Source organism: Schistocerca americana, chromosome 1 (genome assembly GCF_021461395.2).
Source record: "Schistocerca americana isolate TAMUIC-IGC-003095 chromosome 1, iqSchAmer2.1, whole genome shotgun sequence".
Taxonomy (NCBI): Eukaryota; Metazoa; Arthropoda; class Insecta; order Orthoptera; family Acrididae; genus Schistocerca; species Schistocerca americana.
The window spans coordinates 1,114,457,697-1,114,482,232 of record NC_060119.1 but is presented as its reverse complement, the minus strand read 5'-3'; the positions used below and the strand labels follow the sequence as shown (position 1 = coordinate 1,114,482,232).

The 24,536-nt window shown below is 38.7% G+C and overlaps 1 protein-coding gene across 1 annotated transcript in view; it reads left to right on the top strand.

Annotated features, from left to right (window-relative positions):
- Positions 1-24,536, top strand: part of LOC124618726 (dynactin subunit 4) — a 52,153-nt gene that overhangs the window by 9,527 nt on the left and 18,090 nt on the right. Inside the window, exons 3-5 of the mRNA XM_047145372.1 lie at positions 1,963-2,286; positions 5,726-5,909; positions 24,108-24,312. Of these exons, the coding sequence (XP_047001328.1) occupies positions 1,963-2,286; positions 5,726-5,909; positions 24,108-24,312 (713 nt within the window). The remainder of the gene's footprint in view (positions 1-1,962; positions 2,287-5,725; positions 5,910-24,107; positions 24,313-24,536) is intronic.

Below are 24,536 nucleotides of genomic sequence, written 5' to 3'. Positions count from 1 at the left end.
GTGGGGCAGCTTTGACAGTGGCCCACATTCTGTTGGCCTGCCCCCTTTTAGCTGTGGTCAGGCAGACATTTGCGCTGCCTGATACGCTCCCTGCCCTTTTAACAGACGACTCCACTGTGCCTGACTTAGTTTTACGTTTTATTCGGGCAGGGGGATTTTATCATTTAATCTGAGTGCTTCTGTTTTCTTTTATTGTTTTGTGTTGATTGTGGCCTTTGGCCTATGATTTTCAACTGATTTTTTTTTTTAATGTGTTTCTAAGTGGTTGGCTTTTCCTTTTTTATTTCTATGGTCGGCCAACCACCATCACTCTCTGTGTGGTTTTAGTTCGTTTTGTCTTGTCCTTGTCTCAGTTTCTCTTGTTCTGTATCGTCTGTGATCTCTTCTGTTCCTCGTTTTTATTCTCTGTGGGTGTTCTTTGTCTTTGGAACAAGGGACCGATGACCGTAGCAGTCTGGTCCCTTTGATCCCCCAAACCAACCAACCAACCAAAACAGCATGTTCTGAACGAGTCACAGAAACTGAAATTGGAAAAATCCCAAATGTGCAACTTTTTTTTGTTCATACAGATTAGAAATTGACTGAAAACATTCGAAAATAGCTGAAGAAACTTAAGTGCACCTTTTGTACAGCTACATATGTAGTTTAGAAACCACTGTGAAGTACATGATAGAGATTACTTACCATTGAACCACGTCAGGATTTATTCCTGTGCTGTTCGCATATGGAGTGCTTGAAGAATGACTGTTTAAATGTTTCTGAGCACAGTATTATTAATCTAACCTTGTTTTCACAGTTCTTACAGGAGTTGTATGTTGGAGGTTGCACTATATTCCTAAATTATTTATTTAATACTAATTCTTGACGTTTTCTAGGTATACCTTCACAGTATAATTAACATCTATTCTCGAGCATCTTCCAATTCATTCTTTACAGCATTCCCATGGTGCTCTGCCATGAGTCAGGAAAACCTGGCACTATTGGTACTGTCATTCTTCATTATCCTGTATTAGTCCTGTTTGGTATGAGTTCCCCACACACACACACACACACACACACACACACACACACACACACACGAGCAATATTATAAGATGTGACACCCAGGTGTTTAGTAAGCAATTTCCTTTGTAGGCTGGTTGAATTCCCCCAGTATCGTACCTTATGAACCGAAGTCTGCCACCATCCTTACCTATGGCTGAGCCTATGTTATAATTTCTTTTTATGGTCACTGATCACAGATATGAGTCATTGATATTTTAGTCACTGGATACTACTTTTTTTGCATTTTACATTTCTTTGCATTTAAAGCAAATCCTAATCTTTATACCATTTTAAAATCCTGTCATGATCTGACTATATAATTGTGCAGCCCCTTCCCCCCCCCCCCCCCCCCCCCCCTCCCCCGGATAATACTTCAGTATAGATAATTGCATCATCTGCAAAAATTCTGATGGTACTATTAATATTGAATGTCAGGTGATATAATACACAAACATGAATTGCAGTACACTTCCATTTGTCACTTCTGAAGTTGCTTCAACTTCTGCCAATGATTCTCCATCCAAAATAACATTCTTCTGTCTCCATACCAAGAAATCCTCAGTCTAGGTGCAGCTTGATACCACTTATGATCTAACTTGTGTTGTTGAACCTTGGGAAGGTACTGAAAGTCAATAAATATTGAATGTGTTTTTTGTCTTTAGTATTCCTGTATTTATTTTGATCTCTGCATACTATTTTAATAAACTTTAGGCTTGACCTTTTGGTTGTTTCTTTGCTCATTGTATTAGCTTGTTGACAGTCTGGTTTGGCTTTCCGATATCCTATCTGTCTGTGCATTTACCTCTCTCTTTTGCCCTGAAAATTTATTTCTCTCTTTGGACTATAACACTACCCTTTTTTTTTTTAGCTGATATTTATGAAGTAAAAACTTGCTATTTTGAGTTACTTTTGTTGCAGCTAGTGGAGCATGGCCTGAGAAGGAGAATGTATTTGCACCTCGTGTGAATGCTCTCTTGGAATACTACAAAGCTCTTGCTTTAAGAGAAAAACAAGAAAAAGAGCGCAAGAAGTTTACTCCCAGGAGGAGTTATCTTGTACTAGAAAAGTATGCCCTGTCAAATGTTGGAGCCCGTAAGAGAGTGGGGTTAAGTTCGCTTGGCAGCTCATTGCCCCTGAAAGATGATCCATCGAAGTTTCCATCTTTGGAAAGGGCAGTGGCAACTGAAGACGTTGATGACTTGCCAGCCGATATCTTTGAAAAACCTTTAGATCTGACTAAGAGTAAGTTGTGAAAACTTTAATTATATTACTCAGTTAGTTTTTTGTGTGATTTGAATGGAAATGTTGTGTTCTATTCAAAATAGAAAGGTGACAATTTAATATTAATAGAGTTGATTTCCATTTCTACATTAATTTTCACTCAAAAACTGCAATGATTTTGACATAAAAATTTATTGTATTTAGTTTGTGTGAACTTCAATAAACTCTTTAAAATATGTACAAACCTCTGATCTAAAGTTTATCCAGTGTTTTGAGATGTTTGGGAGTTGAGCCACTGGTAACTGTCCAAAGCAGAATTTTGTTCTGCAGTTTGTAACCTTGTAAGCTAGGGTTTAATTATATATGTTTGAAAAAAGCATACTTTCTTCTTAAAAATTTCAGAAAATTATTGGTTTGTAATAAATATAATGAGTTTAAGTAGTTATTTGAGAATTTGAAGAGAGATTAACTCAAGTCAGTTTCGGTGTGTGCAATTCATAGTTCATAAAGATTTGACAAAAGTGGGATATTCTAAAGCCAACGTATTTTCACAAATTGGTTAGGCCTACTTTCTCTCTCTGTTTTTATAATACCTAAAACATTTTTTGCAGTAAAGGTAGCAACTTACTAAATATATTTACCAGAATTTCCCATTACCAGCATGTGGTAGTGCTCTGCATTATATTCTAGGTTTGAATCCATTCATGATTCTTGATTCTGATGGGCTTTTTTTGCAGGCTGCAGTACTAATAGCTGCCTTTGAGTTACCCCAGATTATAATGCCATATTTAAAATGAGACTGAAATTAGGTATAATAAGCACTTCTTACTGTTAGCTCACTACAACAGTTTCAATTTGCAAAGTAGGTGGCATCTTTTTCTTAATTTTGCATTCACATTTTCTATCTACTTATCCATTTTAAAAGGATTTGTAACCACAGGCCTAAAAATTTAGTTTCCGTGCTGTTACCAGCTGGTTCATTGTTCATAGATAAATGTGGGAATTATGGGTCATTGTTATGAAATTGTGAAATTTTATTGAGGTAACTTCTTATTGTTTATTAATAGCTTTTTATTCCACGCAAAGTTGCTAAGTTGTGTTTACTGATTCTTGCAGTAGTTCCTTACTTTTACCTTTTATCAAGATTGTGGTATCATCAGCAAATGCTAGTTGCTAAGTTGTGTTTACTGATTCTTGCAGTAGTTCCTTACTTTTCCCTTTTATCAAGATTGTGGTATCATCAGCAAATGCTAGCATTACAATCACCCACATTTTGGCTTAAATAGTTAATGTATAGTTGGAAGAGAAGGGATCTCATTAATGACTTTTGAGGCACACCATATTTAATAAATTATATCCTGATAAGTATTCTATTAGGTTCTTTAAGGTTTTCTCTGACAGTTATAACTTATTTCACATCTGGTAATGTTCATTAATGTGAAAAATGCCTTGTTGCTCTGCCATTTGAAGTTCACATTAAGCTGTAGGGTCCCCTATAATTGGCTGCGTAAGTCATTTCGAAGGTCGAAGGAAGACAGCAGCAATCACCTCCAGTTGGACAATGCCTAGTAATGTACTGTGGCTTCCAAACAAACCTTCAGGTTGGTGGTAGCTTCACCTTTCTGTAATATGCTTGCTGCCTGTTCATGATAATTTGGGTAGGAGCAGATCCAACTGATGCACGGGTCTTGAATGCCATACTATTAAAGTTTTATGAGCCAACAAATCGAAGTCCTTTGATAGGTCAAGAAATATTCTTGTTGTTTCCTATTTACTGTTTGTAAGGTGTAGTATACATTTAACGCACTCATAAATGGCAGTTATTGATGACCTATTTCTGAGTCTGTGTTGTTTACTACATATTGTTTCATATCTATATCTACAACCATTCTCCGCAAGCCACCATATGTTGCATGGCAGAGGGTATCCTGTACCACTACTAGTTATTTCCTCATCTGCTTCATTCACAAATAGTGTGAGGTAAAAACAACTGTCTTGGTACGAGCCCTAATCTCTCTAATCTTATCTTTATGGTCCTTACGCGAAATGTATGTTGGTGGCAGTGGAATTGTTCTGCAGTCGGCCTCAAATGCCTATTCTCTAAATTTTCTCAATAGCGCTCCTCAAAAAGAATGTCACCTTCCTTCCAGTGATTCCAGTTTGAATTCCTGAAGCATCTTTGTAACACTTGTGTGTTGTTTGAACCTATTGGTAATAAATCTAGCAGCCTCCCTCTGAATTGCTTTGATGCCTTCCTTTAATCCGACCTGGTGCAAATCCCAAACAGTTGAATAGTACATAACAATGCATCACATTAGTGTCGTACATGCAGTCTCCTTTACAGATAAACAACACTTTCCTAAAATTATCCCAGTTGACCATTCGCCTTCCCTACTATAGTCCTTATATGCTCATTCCAATATGTATTGCTTTGCAACATTATGCCTAGATATTTAATTGACGTAACTGTCAAGCAGCGCACTACTAATACAGTATTTGAACATTATTGGTTTGTATTTTTTACTCATCTGCATCAACTTACATTTTTCTGTGTATAGAGCTTTCATTGAAAGATTTTCTCTGAGAGGAAGAGAAAATTGCAGTGGGTCTAAAGTTATTTACATTATACCTTTCAACTTTCTTGTAAATAGCATTTACACTGGCATTTCCAGCATGTATGGTACAGTGCCTAGTTGGAACAAGCACATAAGTGTGTCTGTGGATCAGTTAATTTTAAAGCATTTCTTCTTTAAGATTATTGCAGAAAGACCATAAAGACCAGCAGAGCTTTTTTAGTCAATTCATTGCTTTTGCTGTTTCATCTCGTGTGACATTTCTGATTAACATAGATCATTTGATTATTTTATATTTATTTGACGGAGTATACTTTTTTCTGTTTGGTTTAATCATATTTTCTATATTACTACTAAAAAGCTAGTTTAATGGTTTTGTTGCATGTAAAGGGGTCCACTGTCATCTGAACTGTATCTGGTGCAGTTGAGTTTTTTGCTTGTGTCATCAGCTAAAATTACACTTCCTTAATCATCCTTTAAAAATCATAGGAAGATTGTTCTTGGAAGTTAGAAATAAGAGCAGACCCACCACTGATCACTTTGGAACATCCATTCTGTTCCCCTATTCTCAGGGAATATTAATGATCACATGCAACATGCATTAGTTCATATCCTGAATAACTTAGCATTTACTTATATAAGATGACATAAAATATATAATTATGGCAGTCACTGTTGTCGATATTTTATTGAGAGAGAATCTACAACTGAGTAGATGTTTAAAATTTGTTTATTTTGCCATGTTAGTTATAAATTTAAGACAGCAAAATAAATGATAAATTTTAAATTAGCTAAGTCCTTTAAATATATACTGTTTCTAGAATTTTTAAGCTGATGGATGAGATGTATATCTGATTGAAGTTACATACTATTTTTTTTGCTTTCAGTTACAACACTAACACAGAGGCTTGCTCAGCCAGAGTTTCAGCCTACGAAGGTATCACAGTTGTATCCAGCACACAAACAGCTCCTTATCAAGCGCTCTCAAAGATGCCGGAGCTGCGAACATAATGTCAGCAAGCCAGAATATAACCCAGCTTCAATAAAGTTCAAGATTCAGCTGTCTGCATAGTAAGTTCTTATGTTAAAAATAGCACAGCAACATTTATTCAAGAGAATCATCTTTAAAAACAATGGGAAGTGCAGGATGGAATAACAACAATACAACAATGGGGAAAAGAATTGGCAAGTTAAGTGCTGTAACAGACAGGAATGTCAAGGCATGACAATAATCGTGAGTCTTTTATCATATGATGTATACTGTTCAGTATGTAAATACTCTTTTGTAAGGTTTCATATGTTTGATATGAAAGCAAACTCTTAAACAGAAATGCAGTTGATTTGAGATCTCTGTAAGTTTATAAATGGTCTGAATTCTTCTTAATGGTTTGGTGGGTACCTGATGTATGTCTGAAATATTGGTAAATCTGCTACAAGAGATGTGTGGTACATCTAAACTAGCTGGTTATTAGAGTTTCCAGTTCACAGTTCGTGCAAAATGATGAATGTATTACATTCTGTTCTGTTCATACATTATGTGAGGTGGCTCGATACACCTCGAACACTCCAAACAATGAATAAATGACTGAAATATCAACTCATTTATTTGCAGTATGTACACCCTGGTAAAATTAACATTCCTTTATGTCACTGGTTATATGTTACACATTGCTTCAGAAATAGTTCTGTATAGTCATTGAATATTAATAATGTCGTACAATGTTCGTAGTTGTACTCCCTCTGTGAGTTTTCCAATGTGAAACTTGATATGTGGTGTCTTAAAAAGACATTTGGATGGATAAATTTGCATTCTGTGAGTAGAAGTGAACACAGCATACTTTGGTGATCCTCGTAGTGCCGTGCATAGGAATGCGGATGGCCCTCTGGACACTGGTTGATGGAGGCACCTGCCGACTGCATGTTTAAATGCTGCATCATCTACTGAGATGTGGGCAGCACATGACTAGTGTAGGTGTGGGCGACGATATGGGGGTACCATGATGCATCTGATGGAGTTGGATCCGGCGTGATAGCAGGTGGTGCCAACCAGCACACATCCCAACATTCATGTTGTGAACCATCAGGAACATTTGCCAAAAATCTGGAGGTTCAACATTCATGCAATGGTACAGGTGGGTACTGCGGTGACACTGCAGAGGATACCAATGGCTAAGGCTGGCAGCGGGTCGATGTCCATGACCGATGTCACAGCGAATGGCAATGGATGTGGTGGCTCTGGCTGCGACAGCAGTAGCAGCTGCTGCTGCCTGGGTGAGCAGGGGTCAACTTCCTTGGAAGAGTTGTCAATAGGCCCGTGCACCTGCAAAGCCTGTTAAAGTGCAGCAGTGTGTGTTATAGGTAATACACTCCTGGAAATTGAAATAAGAACACCGTGAATTCATTGTCCCAGGAAGGGGAAACTTTATTGACACATTCCTGGGGTCAGATACATCACATGATCACACTGACAGAACCACAGGCACATAGACACAGGCAACAGAGCATGCACAATGTCGGCACTAGTACAGTGTATATCCACCTTTCACAGCAATGCAGGCTGCTATTCTCCCATGGAGACGATCGTAGAGATGCTGGATGTAGTCCTGTGGAACGGCTTGCCATGCCATTTCCACCTGCCGCCTCAGTTGGACCAGCGTTCGTGCTGGACGTGCAGACCGCGTGAGACGACGCTTCATCCAGTCCCAAACATGCTCAATGGGGGACAGATCCGGAGATCTTGCTGGCCAGGGTAGTTGACTTACACCTTCTAGAGCACGTTGGGTGGCACGGGATACATGCGGACGTGCATTGTCCTGTTGGAACAGCAAGTTCCCTTGCCGGTCTAGGAATGGTAGAACGATGGGTTCGATGACGGTTTGGATGTACCGTGCACTATTCAGTGTCCCCTCGACGATCACCAGTGGTGTACGGCCAGTGTAGGAGATCGCTCCCCACACCATGATGCCGGGTGTTGGCCCTGTGTGCCTCGGTCGTATGCAGTCCTGATTGTGGCGCTCACCTGCACGGCGCCAAACACGCATACGACCATCATTGGCACCAAGGCAGAAGCGACTCTCATCGCTGAAGATGACACGTCTCCATTCGCCCCTCCATTCACGCCTGTCGCGACACCACTGGAGGCGGGCTGCACGATGTTGGGGCGTGAGCGGAAGACGGCCTAACGGTGTGCGGGACCGTAGCCCAGCTTCATGGAGACGGTTGCGAATGGTCCTCGCCGATACCCCAGGAGCAACAGTGTCCCTAATTTGCTGGGAAGTGGCAGTGCGGTCCCCTACGGCACTGCGTAGGATCCTACGGTCTTGGCGTGCATCCGTGCGTCGCTGCGGTCCGGTCCCAGGTCGACAGGCACGTGCACCTTCCGCCGACCACTGGCGACAACATCGATGTACTGTGGAGACCTCACGCCCCACGTGTTGAGCAATTCGGCGGTACGTCCACCCGGCCTCCCGCATGCCCACTATACACCCTCGCTCAAAGTCCGTCAACTGGACATACGGTTCACGTCCACACTGTCGCGGCATGCTACCAGTGTTAAAGACTGCGATGGAGCTCCGTATGCCACGGCAAACTGGCTGACACTGACGGCGGCGGTGCACAAATGCTGCGCAGCTAGCGCCATTCGACGGCCAACACCGCGGTTCCTGGTGTGTCCGCTGTGCCGTGCGTGTGATCATTGCTTGTACAGCCCTCTCGCAGTGTCCGGAGCAAGTATGGTGGGTCTGACACACCGGTGTCAATGTGTTCTTTTTTCCATTTCCAGGAGTGTATTTCTGAAACATGGAAACCTACAAGAGGATCACAGTAATCATGAAAGCAAAGTTGGTTTTGGCGTTGTCGATGAGTGCTTATTATGTTGCGAATGGTGTAACGAGCTCAGTGAGTCATCTGAGTGACGATGCCAGATTCCCAGTTGTGAGGCACTTTATAGGCTGTAGAAAACTTTGTCCTTCATGTGGAGCTTTGTTGCAAAGTTTGCATCTGAAGTAGGATGTCGAGGGTAAAATAGATGATGGAAAGTGCGGTGGTGATGACCATGTAACAGTTCTGCTTTGTAAAGAGGCAGAGATCATAAAGTTCTGAGAAACAATAACAAAGCATTTACCCCTGAATGAAAAGCATGAAGTTTTGACATCTGAGCCTTGAAAGTGTAAACAAAACATAAGGCTTCACTGTTCAATTGAGAAGAGAATGGAGCTTTTCGGACATGATGAATCCCAATTTGTTGACTAAATTGTTGAAATTCCAATGAAGAACACTGCAGACCATTGCCTGAAATGATAGTTGGCCATGAGCTTTCTATATAAAAGACAGAAGCAAGTGCTTTGATAGTGCTAGCACTGGTGATTGAATTCACTGCAGTGAAAATTGGATAATTAGCCACCATATGTTCCAGAAAGGCCCAGCAAAATCAATGTGGATATGTTGCCAAGGACTATCAGGTCAAGGATAATTAAAAATTTTTGACATGGCACTGACTGGTTGTCTGCGAACATGTGGCAGAAGGTGGTTATGCGTTTAAACTGATTATGAAGACCAAGCTATGTACAATGTTGGCATGCTAGTTGCTTAGTTTTAACAATTCCCCAATGTCTTCTGTGTAAAAGTTTCAAAACATGTTGCTGCAGTGATGCAGAATCAGGCTTCACGTTTGTTCATTTGCAGCAAGCAATATAATCACGCCCTTCTGAAGATCTCAGCTCTTGCCTTGAGTATGGCATTTGTGTATCAATGCATCCTAAATTGATTTCAGAGTACAACGCCTACTCATCCAAATGTAGTACTTGAGCAATCATACAGATTGATCGTTCTCAGTAGTTTGTGTAATATTCCAACTATCAGTGGTAAAAGCTTGCATTGATTGTGAATCAGCTTGATCAACTTTAAGACAAAAAGGTTGTGTTGCGTCAAACTCTAGATGTCACTTCCCATAGGTAAGCGAGGTAGCTTGTCTACATTTGAATGCTGTGCTGTAGGAACAATAAAGAATTCTCTATTGGTTATTCGAAAGAAGTAATGACGATTGCTGCAGCTTCTGTTCTGTATAATCAGGCACATCTTTTGTTGAATGAAAAAGAGCTTTTAATGGCTTAAGATCAGTCGAGAGAGAAATTTCTGCCATACGGATATTGATGTAATTTCACGATGATGCCATACATCTTTCCTTTTCCAGCTGATGATAGTTGTCAGGGGTCTTGTTCACTGTCTTACACGCAAACACTTTGAGGCGTTCAGTGCTTCTGATCTTATGAAATAATACTGCCCATATTCTACGTGATGATGCATCAACTACAAGCACTATGGGTTTCTCCAGATAGTAATGAATAAGGCATAGGCAACTAAGCAATACATTTTTGAACCTTTGAAATTATCCTTCACCTCCAGTCCACAGGAAATGAACATTTTTACATCAGAGGTGAAGCAAGGAGTAACGGTTTGTGCCGTCTTTGGAATAAATTTTATGTAAAAGATAAGTTTTCCAATAACTGTTTACACTCCCATAATTTTTAAGAGAAGCTAATCTCTGGATGGCTTCTAAAAGTTCATTCGAGGGACAAGTGACATGGGTGTCAGTAAGTTGTTCCAAATATTCAGTTTTGATATGGAAAATCAAACACTGATGTAGATTTCACTTCAGTCCCATGTCAGTTAAAATCTGAAGAGAGATTCTAATTTTTTTAGATGATATTCTGGTATTTGTCTAGTACAATGATGTCATCCAGATAATTTGAACGGGACAGAAATTTCAGTGTCATTTGTTCAAGAATGTGCTGAAACAACGCGGGAGCAGATGCAATTCCAAAAGGACGTTGCTGTTATTGAGATAAGCTGAATTCATTTGGTAGAAAAATCATCCACCTGCTAGGTGAACCGTAAGTTCCATACATGGAACCCTGAAAGGATCAATAACTGTGTGAGCAATAACTATTGTTTTAAAGTCTACACAAAGTGTGATTTTACTGTTTGGTTTTCTAGTGTTAACTAGCAGAGATGTCAGTTGTCTTGCAGAAATGGCTTTCAAAACTCTTCCTCCAATCTGTTGAGTTCAGAAATGACCTCATTACAAATAGCTTGTGGTACATGATGTGCATGGAAAAATTTGGGTTTGCATTTGCCTTGGGTGTAGTGTGCCCTAGATAATTCTTTACCCGTCCCAATGTCCCATCGAGCAAATGTCCATATTTTTCACACAACTGAATGCTGACACCGGAAACATAAGTATCGATACCAAGCATATTATCTTGAATATCCAACCCGAGCAAAGCAAATGCATCCAAGACAAAAATATTGGCACTAGAGCATGATAGCACTACTGTAAATAGCACTAATACGATCTTATTTTTATAATTTGCTTGCAAAGTACAAATGCTGAGAACAGATACTTACACCATTGTAGGCCGTGAGGGGCAGATGTGATTTTTGTAGCTTCGGGTGCCCCAGTTGTTCATATGAGTAATTAATTCATTTGAAGCACCAATCTCTAACTAAAATGGTACCGTTTGACTGCAGTTTATGCTTAGTCCTTTGAATGTGGATCTCAGTTCTTACTTTCAGAAGACTGATTTCATCTTATTGGTCAGTGATTGGAGTGTTTTGATATTCATCTGTTTGAGGAGAGCTGATCTGAAAGAGCAAAATTTTGTATTGTGCATATAGCTTTGCGATTCTTGCACTTGGACCTATATTTCCTGCATGTATTGCCGGGAGGAGTGGGTGTGGATTCAGACTTTGAGTTCATATTTATTTCAATTTTCTCAAATCTAGGTTTGTCTAGAATAGAATTTACTTTTGTGATTCATTTGCAGGCAAACTTCCTTTGTGTCCTTACTTATGCCAGTGTCAGCATTCCGCTTGGCGAAAAAAGGAATGCTTGTACTCATGTGCTACACAGCTCTTAATACAACACTTTGGAAAACTAGCCGGGCATCTCTTGTACTGCTTATGCCACTGCTTGTGGTTGTTGTCAGCTTGTGCCTCATGTAGGTCTGGGCTGCATAGAACTATCTGTGGTCAATGTTGCGACAACAGGCACATTAAAGTCTAGTTCTATTTTGTGTTGAAGAAAAGCTCCAAAAGTGCAGTTAAATTTACAATTCCTAGTCATGCCCTTAATTTCAACAATCCCTTCCTTGCACGACTGATTATTTTAAAGATGCATACAAGAAAAAATTGGATACAAGTAGCAACTACTTGTATCTGGACATCAGAAAATCATTGCATTTCTAATGTTTTTGATATGGTTTGGAGTTTTACTGTGAGAACACTTTTCAATACAGGCACAATTTTGCAACAAGCAAGAACTTCATGAGTCACCTTAGATTTTGTTGGCTGAGAAGTGCTGCTTCAATTGAATTTTTTATTCCATTCAGTCTTTTTGTTTTGCATCAAAGAAATGGATAGGAGGAAGTGGCACTTGGCTGCTGGAGTTCTGTTCTTCAGTTTTAGTTGAATGTTGGGCTAGTGATTCCAGCAGAATGGTAATGCTCGACAGTAATGTTTGTATTTGTTGGCTTTGAAAGAGGATAAGTGCAGTGCGTAAAGGTTCTCCCATGCTTGCAATTTTATACACAAATTAAGTACACTGTTAGACACAAGGAGCAATTTCCAACACTGCTGAAATTTTAAAAAATTGATTAATGGGATGTTGTTTGAAGTTGGTGGTGTTTAATCCTCTCCCATGGATCCTCAGTAATTTCATCCTTGCATCGAGTGATGTGTTGCAGTGGTTAGCACACTGGACTTGCACTCATGACTGTGGTGGTTCAGATCCACATTTGGTCATCCAGATGAGGCTTTCTGCGATTTCCCTAAACCGTATAAGGAAAGTGCCAGGATGGTTCCTTTGAAAGGGCACAGCCAGTTTCCTTGACCATTCGTCCCTAATCCAAGCTTTTGCTCCACCTGCAATGACCTCGTTGTCAATGAGGTGTTAAATTCTAATGTTTCTTTACTTCAACCTTGACACCAGATATATCTGTTGTAGCTTGGTGCACATTGAGCAATCCCGACAATTGATAAATAACTAAAACGTCAACTCATTTATTTACAACATAGTATGTACAGCCTAGCACTGAAAGACCTGAGCCAAAACAAGGCCCCGGGAGTAGACAACATTCCATTGGAACTACTGACAGCTTTGGCAGAGCCAGTCCTGACAAAACTCTACCATATAGTGAGCAAGATGTACGAGACAGACGAAATTCCCTCAGACTTCAGGAAGAATATAATAATTTCAATCCCAAAGAAAGCAGGTGTTGACAGATGTGAAAATTACGGAACTATCAGTTTAATAAGTCACAGCTGCAAAAGACTAACACGAATTCTTTACAGACGAATGGAAAAACTGGTAGAAGCCGACCTCGGGGAAGATCAGTTTGGATTCCGTAGAAATATTGGAACACGTGAGGCAATACTGACTCTACGACTTGTCTTAGAAGCTAGATTAAGGAAAGGCAAACCTACGTTTCTAGCATTTGTAGACTTAGAGAAAGCTTTTGACAATGTTGACTGGAATATTCTTTTTCAAATTCTGAAGGTGGCAGGGGTAAAATACAGAGAGCGAAAGGCTATTTACAATTTGTACAGAAACCAGATGGCAGTTTTAAGTGTTGAGGGCATGAAAGGGAAGCAGTGGTTGAGAAGGGAGTGAGACAGGGTTGTAGCCTCTCCCCGATATGCAATCTGTATATTGAGCAAGCAGTAAAGGAAACAAAAGAAAAATTCGGAGTAGGTATTAAAATCCATGGAGAAGAAATAAAAACCTTGAGGTTCGCCGATGACATTGTAATTCTGTCAGAGACAGCAAAGGACTTGGAAGAGCAGTTGAACGGAATGGATAGCGTCTTGAAAGGAGGATATAAGATGAGCATCAACAAAAGCAAAACGAGGATAATGGAATGTAGTCGAATTCAGTCGGGTGATGCTGAGGGAATTAGATTAGGAAATGAGACACTTAAAGTAGTAAAGGAGTTTTTCTATTTGGGGAGCAAAAGAACTGATGATGGTCGAAGTAGAGAGGATATAAAATGTAGACTGGCAATGGCAAGGAAAGCGTTTCTGAAGAAGAGAAATTTGTTAACGTCGAGTATAGATTTAAGTGTCAGGAAGTCATTTCTGAAAGTATTTGTATGGAGTGTAGCCATGTATGGAAGTGAAACATGGACGATAAATAGTTTAGACAAGAAGAGAATTGAAGCTTTCGAAATGTGGTGCTACAGAAGAATGCTGAAGATTAAATGGGTAGATCACATAACTAATGAGGAGATATTGAATAGGGTTGGGGAGAAGAGAAGTTTGTGGCACAACTTGACTAGAAGAAGGGATCGATTGGTAGGACATGTTCTGAGGCATCAAGGGATCACCAATTTAGTATTGGAGGGCAGCGTGGAGGGTAAAAATCGTAGAGGGAGACCAAGAGATGAATACACTAAGCAGATTCAGAAGGATGTAGGTTGCAGTAGGTACTGGGAGATGAAGAAGCTTGCACAGGATAGAGTAGCATGGAGAGCTGCATCAAACCAGCCTCAGGACTGAAGACAACAACAATGTATAATCTAGTAAAATCATACCTGCCTTTTAGATCACTGCTTGTCTATTCCACACTGTTTCAGAAATAAATCTGTGGGGTCATTGAATATTAATGACATAGAGACCTGGGGGGGAGGGGGGGCGGAGCTCAGAGTGTGGTGTCTTAAAAAGACTTGTGTACAGTTGCATTTGCATAGTGGTTTTGTTGATTCCATTGATGTTTTAGTAAAATTTGATGTTGTTAGCTGTCAATTTATTTGTTATTGCTAAATATGCTTTCCTCTATTGGTGTTATTTATTTTTGTGTTGAAATTATGCTGATTTCAGAATCACAAGATTACGTTAGTAGACAAAGAACAGTTTGCGTAGTTGAGTGCTCGTAAGTTAAAACACTCTCGAGGAATCAAAAAATGTTGTTCTGATTCTGAAATAATAATCAGCATTACCAGATTCTAGTGACTGCATCCGTCTTACCTATGCACTTGAACCATTTGGCTGCTGCAGGCACGCTTGTTGCATGCTGAGCTGATCGCTGAATCATATAAATGTGATATCTTAACAATTATGACTCGTGTCATCTTCTCGAATCTATTTTAATTATATGTTCACCTCTTGCTTACTGTCAAATCTCCACTAGATTTTTTTTGTATTTAATTTCTTTTGATTGTATAGCATTAATTCTGTAATGGTTTCCAGGTTTGCTTGATTTGGGATAGAGTAATAATGAGAAAATAAAAAATACTTTTCATTTTGATCATGTGCTCAGCTGCATTCTGTGTGCCACTGATTTTTACGCTATCAGTCAAATTGAAACTAAATGATTTTCACATATTTTACTGGTTTCTTTCATGTAATTGGAGTAAAATATCTTTCATCCACATTTCTTTAATAACTTACTCCATCCTTGAAAACACTATTTCAAAACCAGAGATACCCTTCTCACTTTTCATTACTTACACTGTTTAAAGACTTCTTTCAGTGTAAGTAATCATATAATGTTTAAAACTCCCGTAGCCATATTAGACAACACACACACACACACACACACACACACACACACACACACACTCCTGTGCCAAGGTAACGTCTGGCCTGAGCAGCAAAGATAGTGGTCATGTGTGTGTGAGTTGCATTTGCACGAGTCTGTGCTTCTCATCGCTTGGAATCTCAGAACTGTCTTGAAACTGAGTATATGTTAAGCACATTATCTTTTCAGTCTGTTGCTTGCTTGGTATTGTGGGTGGAACAGTATCCCAGTCTAACAGGCACTGTGATACTGTTTTGTATGTGACTGGCAGTACAGTTTTCCCTCTATAATTGTTAACATAAGTCCTATCTGCTTTCTTACGTAGAAGGTGTATAACTATGCACTTAAGGTCTTCTGATATTACTTCAGTTCTCCCATACATCGTGTATATTTGTTATTTCTCTGATGGTATTTGGCCCAGTTTCCCATAGTACTTCAGCTATGATGCCGTCTCCTTGGGAATCTATTGGTTCAGGACAGTTGAATAGTTCATTGATGTACTTTACCCGTGTTTCACAGTTCTCTTTGTTGTTCAGTTGTGGTCCATACTTTCTCTGAAACCCAGATTTTGTGTTGTCCTATCATTCCTCTGAATTTCCTTTCTCTATCTGATTGTGAGTTTAAATCATCTTATAAAATTTTAATACTTATTTTTTTTAATGTATATATTTATTTATTTAATGTGATCGTATTATGACCATCAGGTCCTCTCTTACATCTGACAAAGGATTCACACATACAGTACTTTTTTTACATCATAGTTACCTAAGAAATAACAATTTTAATATGATAACTAGTATTAAAATGATTGGAGTGTCTGAAGTGGCACTGTGGGTAAATCATACTGACTACGAACTAATAAAGTTAATACTAGTAATACTTGTACTACTACTGCAGCCACTGCCAGTGATATTGACAACAGTAATAACAATAATGATAGTGGCAGATATAAGAAGAATTTAATACCTCCTTTAGGGTTGTTTCTCATGGTTCCCTCTAGTCTACCCCAGCACTTGTCAACTCTTCTTTTGTCTCTATTGTTATCTTGACTTACTGGTACATGTGCATTGATTATCGTGTAAGATTTATTAATACATTTTGAGCCTCATCAGCATTATTATTTTATTTATTGGTTTCATTTCTGATGATAATGTGAGGATTCTCTTGTTGACTGCAAAGACAGTGGAGCTCCTTTGCCTATTTTCTCATCCGTTATTCTCTTGCACAGTATGTAGTTACCAAAATCTGTTGCGTTGTCATCTGTTATGCTGGTGTCCTGGATTGTCAGTATCAGGACCATTTGTTCATCCAGCATGTCTTGTAATTCATCTTACCTTCAGAACACATTTTACAAGAATAGAACAACTTATGGACATAACACAACTTGAATGCTACTATTTGTTATATGATCTTAGTGTTTAGGGAGCACTATACACGCCCCGCTTGTCTACTTTTCTAGTCGTTTTTGTGTGCCCTGACTCCACCCTTAGGACTTGTGGCAATGCATCCACCATTCCTCTAATGGGTTTAACTCTACTCAAGTGGACGCTAGGTGTTTTAGTGAGAAACTGCACTTTAAAACTTACTGGAGAAGTCATCTCAATGACCTGATAAGGACCCTGATATTTAAGCAAGAATTTTTTTGCTTATCCATTAGGCTTGTATGGTTTGGTGACTAATTTCCATTGACCCACTTAGTACTGCAGTAATTTTGCGTGTTGTGTGGACTGTTCTTGTTGCTCCAAGCTTTGGCATTGGCTCACTTTACTTTCTGCCATTCATCCCATAATCTTTCAGAGAATTTCTTAACCAATTCACAGTCTGGTTCTAATTTGGGAATCATGATATCAAAGGGAAATTGCATTTTTCTACTGTGTAACACCATGAAAAAGTGAGAGACCTTTATCAGTGTGCACTTCGGAGTTAGACACACAACTAAATATTGCAAATACATATCCCAGTACATACGACTGCTGTTACTGTAACAAATCAACATAATAAAGATTGTCCTATGCACACCTTATGTTTGAGGATGGAACGGGCTTGTGTGTAATTTCCAGACACGAAGTATATGACATAATTTTTTCATCAAATCTGATACAAAACTTGTGCTCTGATCCATAACTAAGGTACGAGGTACCTCTAACTTAAGTGTCCAGTTGTTAACTAAAGCCTGAGCTACTATACTAGCCTGCTGAGAAGGAATCATGACTATCACTAACAGCCTTGAAAAATGATATCTAACTGCCAGCACATGTTTTTCCAGCAGGTGTTCTATTAAGAGGCCCTAAAACATACAGTCCAATCATTTGAAAAGGTTTAAATGCCTCTGTGGTGTTTGCAAAGGGATGTTTTGATGACTAAGATCAGCTCTTTGTGCAGAAGGCACTCAATCCCTTTCATATTGCTCAAAATCACGTTTTCTTGTTCTCCACAAGAATCTTTCCACTACTTGTCTGTCTGTTGTTCCGCGCCCTCCATGACCTGAGAACATGTGGTCATGCACTTGATGCAGTACTGCATCCTTGAATGCCTTGAGAACCACTATGCATGATCCGTATTTCATCATTCTGCAGAGCAAGCCTTCGTGCGTCACGAATTGTGATTGTGACCTGATTGCCTGACAGTCTTTGTTGGTTGCTTGTGCTCTCTGCCACTCTGTTAAACTTTTGCCTAGCACATGCACTGCAGCTTTCCTAAGTAACATATCTGCATTTTTGTGCTTTCTAACCAGTTTGTGAACTATCTCGTCATCATACTCACTGGAGTTTGAATGGCCATCTTGTTGCCGGCCGCGGTGGTCTCGCGGTTCTAGGCGCGCAGTCCGGAACCGCGTCACTGCTACGGTCGCAGGTTCGAATCCTGCCTCGGGCATGGATGTGTGTGATGTCCTTAGGTTAGTTAGGTTTAAGTAGTTCTAAGTTCTAGGGGACTGATGACCACAGCTGTTAAGTCCCATAGTGCTCAGAGCCATTTGACCCATTTTAGAGCCATCTTGTTAACCTACTTGATGGGTCTGTCAGTCCCAACAGCCATTTTAATGAAGTATGTTCCATGATGACCTTCAACTTTCAGCCGTATAAATAGCAACAAAAGTACACTATTCCACATATCATTACCAACATTCCTTTTTCTTTATTGGAGTAGTTACACTCCACTTTGTTCAGTTGCCTTGAAGCATACTCTGCTGGGTGTTCCTGCCCATTGATATTCTGGTCAAAATACAACCAACACCCCCATTGTTAGTGTCTCCTAAATTCTTTCTTAAAATACAAAAAAACTAGTACCTGATCAGAGAGCAGTGCTGCCTTCAAAGTCTCAAGCAGAGCTTGACATCATGGTGACCACTGGACTTTCACTACGTTTCTCATCAATCAGTTTTAGAGTTTCCTGATCTGCGCAATTTTTTTATGAATTTCCAATAGTAATTGCATAACCTTAGGGATGACTGAAGTTGTTTTGTGGTTTGTGGCCCTGCAAAATTGTGGATTGCCTCTGTTGGGCGAAGATTAAACACTTTTCCTGCTAATCACTCTCCCATTGTAGTTTACCCACATGCACAAAATGGCACTCGCCTGTGCTAAGTGTGTGGAGGTAGCCTGTCGAATACGTCTTCCTTTCACAGCCTATGGCCTATCCTTCGGAATACAGTGATGTCCTCCAAATATACCATGCAAGTATTTTGCTTTAAATCACGCAGAACTCCATCTAATACTCTTTGGACCATAGCAGGTGAATTTTTTGGCCCAAATTATATCTATTTGTACTGGTAATGCCCCCATGGGACAGTGAAAGCAGTCAGTGTACAAGATTTCACAACAAACAAAATGAAAATATATTGCAATAATTCAGAAGTTGCAAATACTTTTAACAATCACTTTTTAAATGTAACAGCAAAAAAAGAATTAAATGGTTCATTTGAAGAAGCAAGAGGATATATTAAAAATGTCATTCCACAAAACTTTCAGCAACTAGCAATAGCACCAACATGCCTCACTGAAATTAATAGAATTCTAAAAAAGAAAAGCCCATGTGGAGTTGATAACTTATTGATATAGGCTACACTACTGGCAGAGGGCATTTTTCCAGACAGGTTAAGATATGAAGTTGGTAACCTCTTTATAAGAAAAATGACAAGACAAACTTAAACAGTTATCATTCAGTTTCCCTACTGGTATCATTTCTCAGAATATTTGAAACAGTAATGTGCTCAAGGGTAGTCACTCAGTTGAGTGGAAACAATTTACTTAGTGTATTACAGTTTAGATTCCAGAAGGGTGGTTCAAATGAGAATGCTAAGTATACATTCACTCACCAAATAATATGAGCTTGAAGTAATAAAATATCACCAGTTGGTATTTTTTTATCTTTCCAAGACGTTTGATTGTGTAGCTCATGTTACTCTCTCGGAAAAACTCATGGAACTGATGATGGCTTTTTTACACAGCTGGTTTGAATCGTACTTAACAAACAGAATGCAAAAGGTTGTGCTGGATATTTCAAACAACATCAAGTGGATAGAAAATTTTAGTGACTGAGGAGAAATCACTAAAGGAGACCCACGGGATTCAATTTTGGGTCCACTCCTATTTCTTATCTGTGTGATTGGCCTTCAACAATAAGAATAGGTACTTTTTGCATAAAATACTAGTGTTGTAATAAATTGCAGTAGAAAGCAATGGTACATAATATTTTGCAAAGAATTATAAAATGGTTCTCTGAAAATGGACTCTCCCTAAATTTTGGAAAACAGTTATATTCAGTTCTGTACAAACAGTAGACAAAGCACGTGAGCAGGAGTCAGTAAATAGAATGCTCCAAATTTTTGGGTGTACATACTAATGAAAACTTGAACTACAAAAAGCATATTAATAAGCTTCTCAAAGAATTAAGTTCAGCTGCTTTTGCTCTTTGTATAATTGCTAATCTTGGAAATAGACAAATCAAGTACCTGACATATTTTGAATATTTCCAACCAATAATGTCTTATGGAATCATTTTCTGAAGTCACTATGTAGAAAGGAAGATTTACTGCACAAAAGCAAACAGTAAGAATAACATTTGGTGTACCTATGGATGTCATGTAGGTGGCTCTTCAAGGAGCTAGGCATTTTAATTGCTGTCACGGTACATATATTCACAAATGAACGTCATCACAAATAATCCATCGGAATTTGAGAACAAAGTGATCTCCATGCCTACAACACTAGAGGGAAAAATGACCTTTATCACTATTGTTAAAGTTGTTAGTGAGTCAGAAAAGAATCCAATCTTCAGCAACAAAGATTTTTTATTATTTGCCCAATAAAATGTGACAGATATCAAAGCAAATTTTAAATCATACTTAAAATCATTTCTCCTGGACAACTTCTTCTATTCCATTGACAAATTTCTACTTAAAACCAGGTAGCTAGTAAAAAAAGGTTTTCGAGTGGAGGTCCATGATTATGACTAAAATAATAATGTGTTAATTAATGTAAACACTATGTGTGTGTGTGTGTGTGTGTGTGTGTGTGTGTGTGTGTGTTTTCTCCTTCGAGCTGCCCATCTAAATCCGCATACCTGCCCAGCAAAATGCTTTACTACACTGCTTACACCTCATTGATGCTCCCTTTATGTGGAAAGTTTGTCACCAATTGTGATGGAGTGCCTGAGCCTGTATAGTTGGTGTTAAACTGCAATATGAGTGTGGAGAGTTATGTGGGTGCCAAAGATCAAGGTCCTATGTTTATCAACAACTATGATGATGTTTATTTATTATTATTGCTGACCCTAGACCAAGTTGACTGAGACATTATTCACCCTTGTAACACTATCCATTCTTTCTTTAATTTTCAATGTATCATGCTCTTTCATAATAGAATTACTCTTTCCAGTTACAACAATGGAAAATCCTGGATGGAATAACAATAGTATTATGAAAAGGATAGACTGCCACTCACTGTACAGAGGAGATGTTAGTTACAGACAGATACAAGAAAAAGATTTCTATACATTTAAGGTTTTGGGCATAAAGGCCTTCTTATATAGTAAGAAATGCACAACATTCTGATATGTCCCACAAAACGTTCACCAGGTATACCAATTAAACAGTTTTATTTGCAATGCAAGAAATTAACTCACTACTTTATGATGGACAGAATAGCTGACTTCTGAAGCACAAAAATAAAAGCTTTCTTGACCAAGTGAATGTTCAAATAATCTAAGTTCCAAAAAGTAACAGTCACAAGTTGAATCCCTTTAAAGTCTATAGGAATGAATTTTGTAGTATTGGCACTAAGTGCGACACTCGTCTAGTGTAGGAGATGTAGCAAAACAGAATACCATGACCTCTCCACTCAGTGGCATCCCATTTTGCCAGTTCCATTTCATGATGATGATGATGATGATGATGATGACGAAGATTAGAAGAGTTGATCATGGTAGCACGTTATCAGAGATCTTTCCAGTGCTGCTGGTTGCAATATAACTGCTGGCTGCCATTGCAGTAAGGCCCTAAATAGTCGTCCTGCAGAGTGATACTTCTGTTTGATTGGCTGAAACTTGCGTATCAGCCGAAGCAGGAAATAGATCGGTCTGAGTGCGCTGATCAGGGCTGCGCGTGCACCTTGCGGTTGCTGCTGCTCCAGCTATTAGTGTTGCCCTCTGTTAACCTGCTAGTATGCAGGCTGGTTTGAATTTCCACCTTACGCAGACTGGAATACCATCACAGTGATTGATGCGCTTGTCGCCATAGCGTATTCACACAAGCACAACTCCCACGCACATGACCACTGTCTTTGGCCTCTGAGCCACTGGTCTAGCCTTAGTGTCCAGGGGCACTGAGCATTATGTATGAGTTATGCTTTTGTAAATGTGTGTGTGTTTTCTAGTTTAGAAGAAGGCCTTTTGGGTGAAAGCTTAAATGTATAGCAGTCTTTTCGTTGCACTTGTCGGTGACTCAACATCTCCTCTATATGTTGAGCAGCACTCTATCCTTTTCATAATATTGTCTTTACAGTTGCAAATGTCTTTGTCTTCACCCCTATGGGAATTTTGCTACCTTCATTTCCTACCCCCCTCCCCAGTTATTTCCCCTCCCTCGTTGTATCAATCAGGATCTCAAATGGGAGTATCTTATTGTTAAATAGAAACCCAGCAAAATGGAGCATTTCACTTCCTTTAATATCACTCCTAGAGTAAATAAGTACTATTTCTTTCCTTGTTACACTTTAATTTTCTACAACTGTATGGTAAACATCCAAATTTACTTCACAGGTTATGTTTTCCAAATTCTTATAAGACTGGAATTTGTGTTCTGCTGCTTGTTGTAGTGTAGTTACTTTTTGTGGGGAATTTTTATTTTATAGAGGAATTTGATATTTGAAGTTCAGAATAACACAATTTCTAAAAATTTTGACTGGTCTAATAAACTGTGTCTGGAACAGCGACCTCCATTGATTTAGTTAAAACAAGACTCTTCCCGATTCTAGAAATGTATTTTGTTTGTGTAGTATCCAATAATTTGGAAGCTATTTTAATCTAAAATCTTCATTGTTTATATAAAAATGTAATAGTAAATACTGTTTAAAAGACACTTAGAAAAAGTAGGGTCTGATTAATTAATATTAAAAAATATGATCAGTTATGGGAGGTGTAATAAAATGCATATTACTTACCAGTATATTAACTAAAATTAGGTTAACTTAAACTGTATTTAATAAGTATATTTAAATATTTTTTGCATTGTTAGTATAAATGCTCAGATTTGAGAAAAGCCTTTGTGAAGTGTCTGGCCAGAATTTTGCCTGTCCATTCATTCATTCATTAGTTGTAGAAGGTGAACATTCAGGAATGTGGAACAATCAAGGTATATTTTAACTAAAGAAACGTGTCGTTGAAACATTACATGTACACTGTTTTAACAGTAAACTCTCTCTGTATTATTTAATCGTATTGATGCATATGGTAGCTAAATTTAATTAAGTAAATCAGAAAGAAAGTGGAAAGTGAGGGAAAAAAAATGGCATAGAAGTAATATTTTTGTATGGGCTATTATCTGTCTCAGTGTGTTAGGTTTCAAACAGTCATCTACTGATATGCCCGTTCTTTATCATGTACTGTGAAATTTATTGAAATGATGAGATTCCAGCAGTAATTGAATAGTCAGCTTAATAAGATTAATAGGTCATAACATTAAGAGACCCTTGTTGCAATTTGTACAGGTGTGTTGTATACGGTCAGAAGTGACTTCTTGGCTCTTTTATGCTGTTTTGTGCATTTTATTCTTATTTTCTAGATTACAGTTTTTGCTATAAAAGACTCAGTAAACCAACGCTAACACACAATTGTGAATTAGCTTTGATTTATCATGTGTTCTATGATAAGTAAATATAGCTATCAACTGATTTGACAGACTTTACCTCAGTAAAGTCTGTAAAATATATTAAAATACCTCTTACCTGCTCTGTCTCTTGCTCAAGAGGTGTGGATTGCTCTCTCTCTCTCTCTCTCTCTCTCTCTCTCTCTCTCTCTCTCTCTCTCTCTGTGTGTGTGTGTGTGTGTGTGTGTGTGTGTGTGTTTTATTTTACAACTTTTTGTTGCAGTATTATCCAGATTTCTCTCCATCTGTAAGTCAGTATTTTTGTGTAAAGTTTTCTGCTCTTAAGTAGAATTACATTAAACTCATTTGCTCCACAACTGATATTCAATTTCAGCTATCATGTACCAGAAGTACGTATTGTAACATGTGAACCTCTGAAGATTGGTCAGAGAAGTGAATTCATTCTTAAGTTGTGTAACCCAACACAGCACCAAAGCACTGTGCAGTTCTTGATCTTACCTTCTCCTGATGAAGATCTAGAGGAATGGCGGAAAGAAATGGAAGAAAAGAAGAAGAAACTAGAAAAGAAAGAATCTGAGGTATCTTTCTGCTCTCTAATAAAAACTTAACTTAAAGTGTATGTATGCAAAATCACATTGCTAATCTTTTGTTCCTGTTGTCTTTACTACCAAAGAAAGAATTTGCAGGAGGAAATTTTATTTGCTCTATCATTTCTTATATTATACACTTAGAGCTGTTTTCTCATTGCTGTGACTTTGTGCACTTTGTTGGGTTGAGTAGGGCCAGATAAGGCAAATGGGGG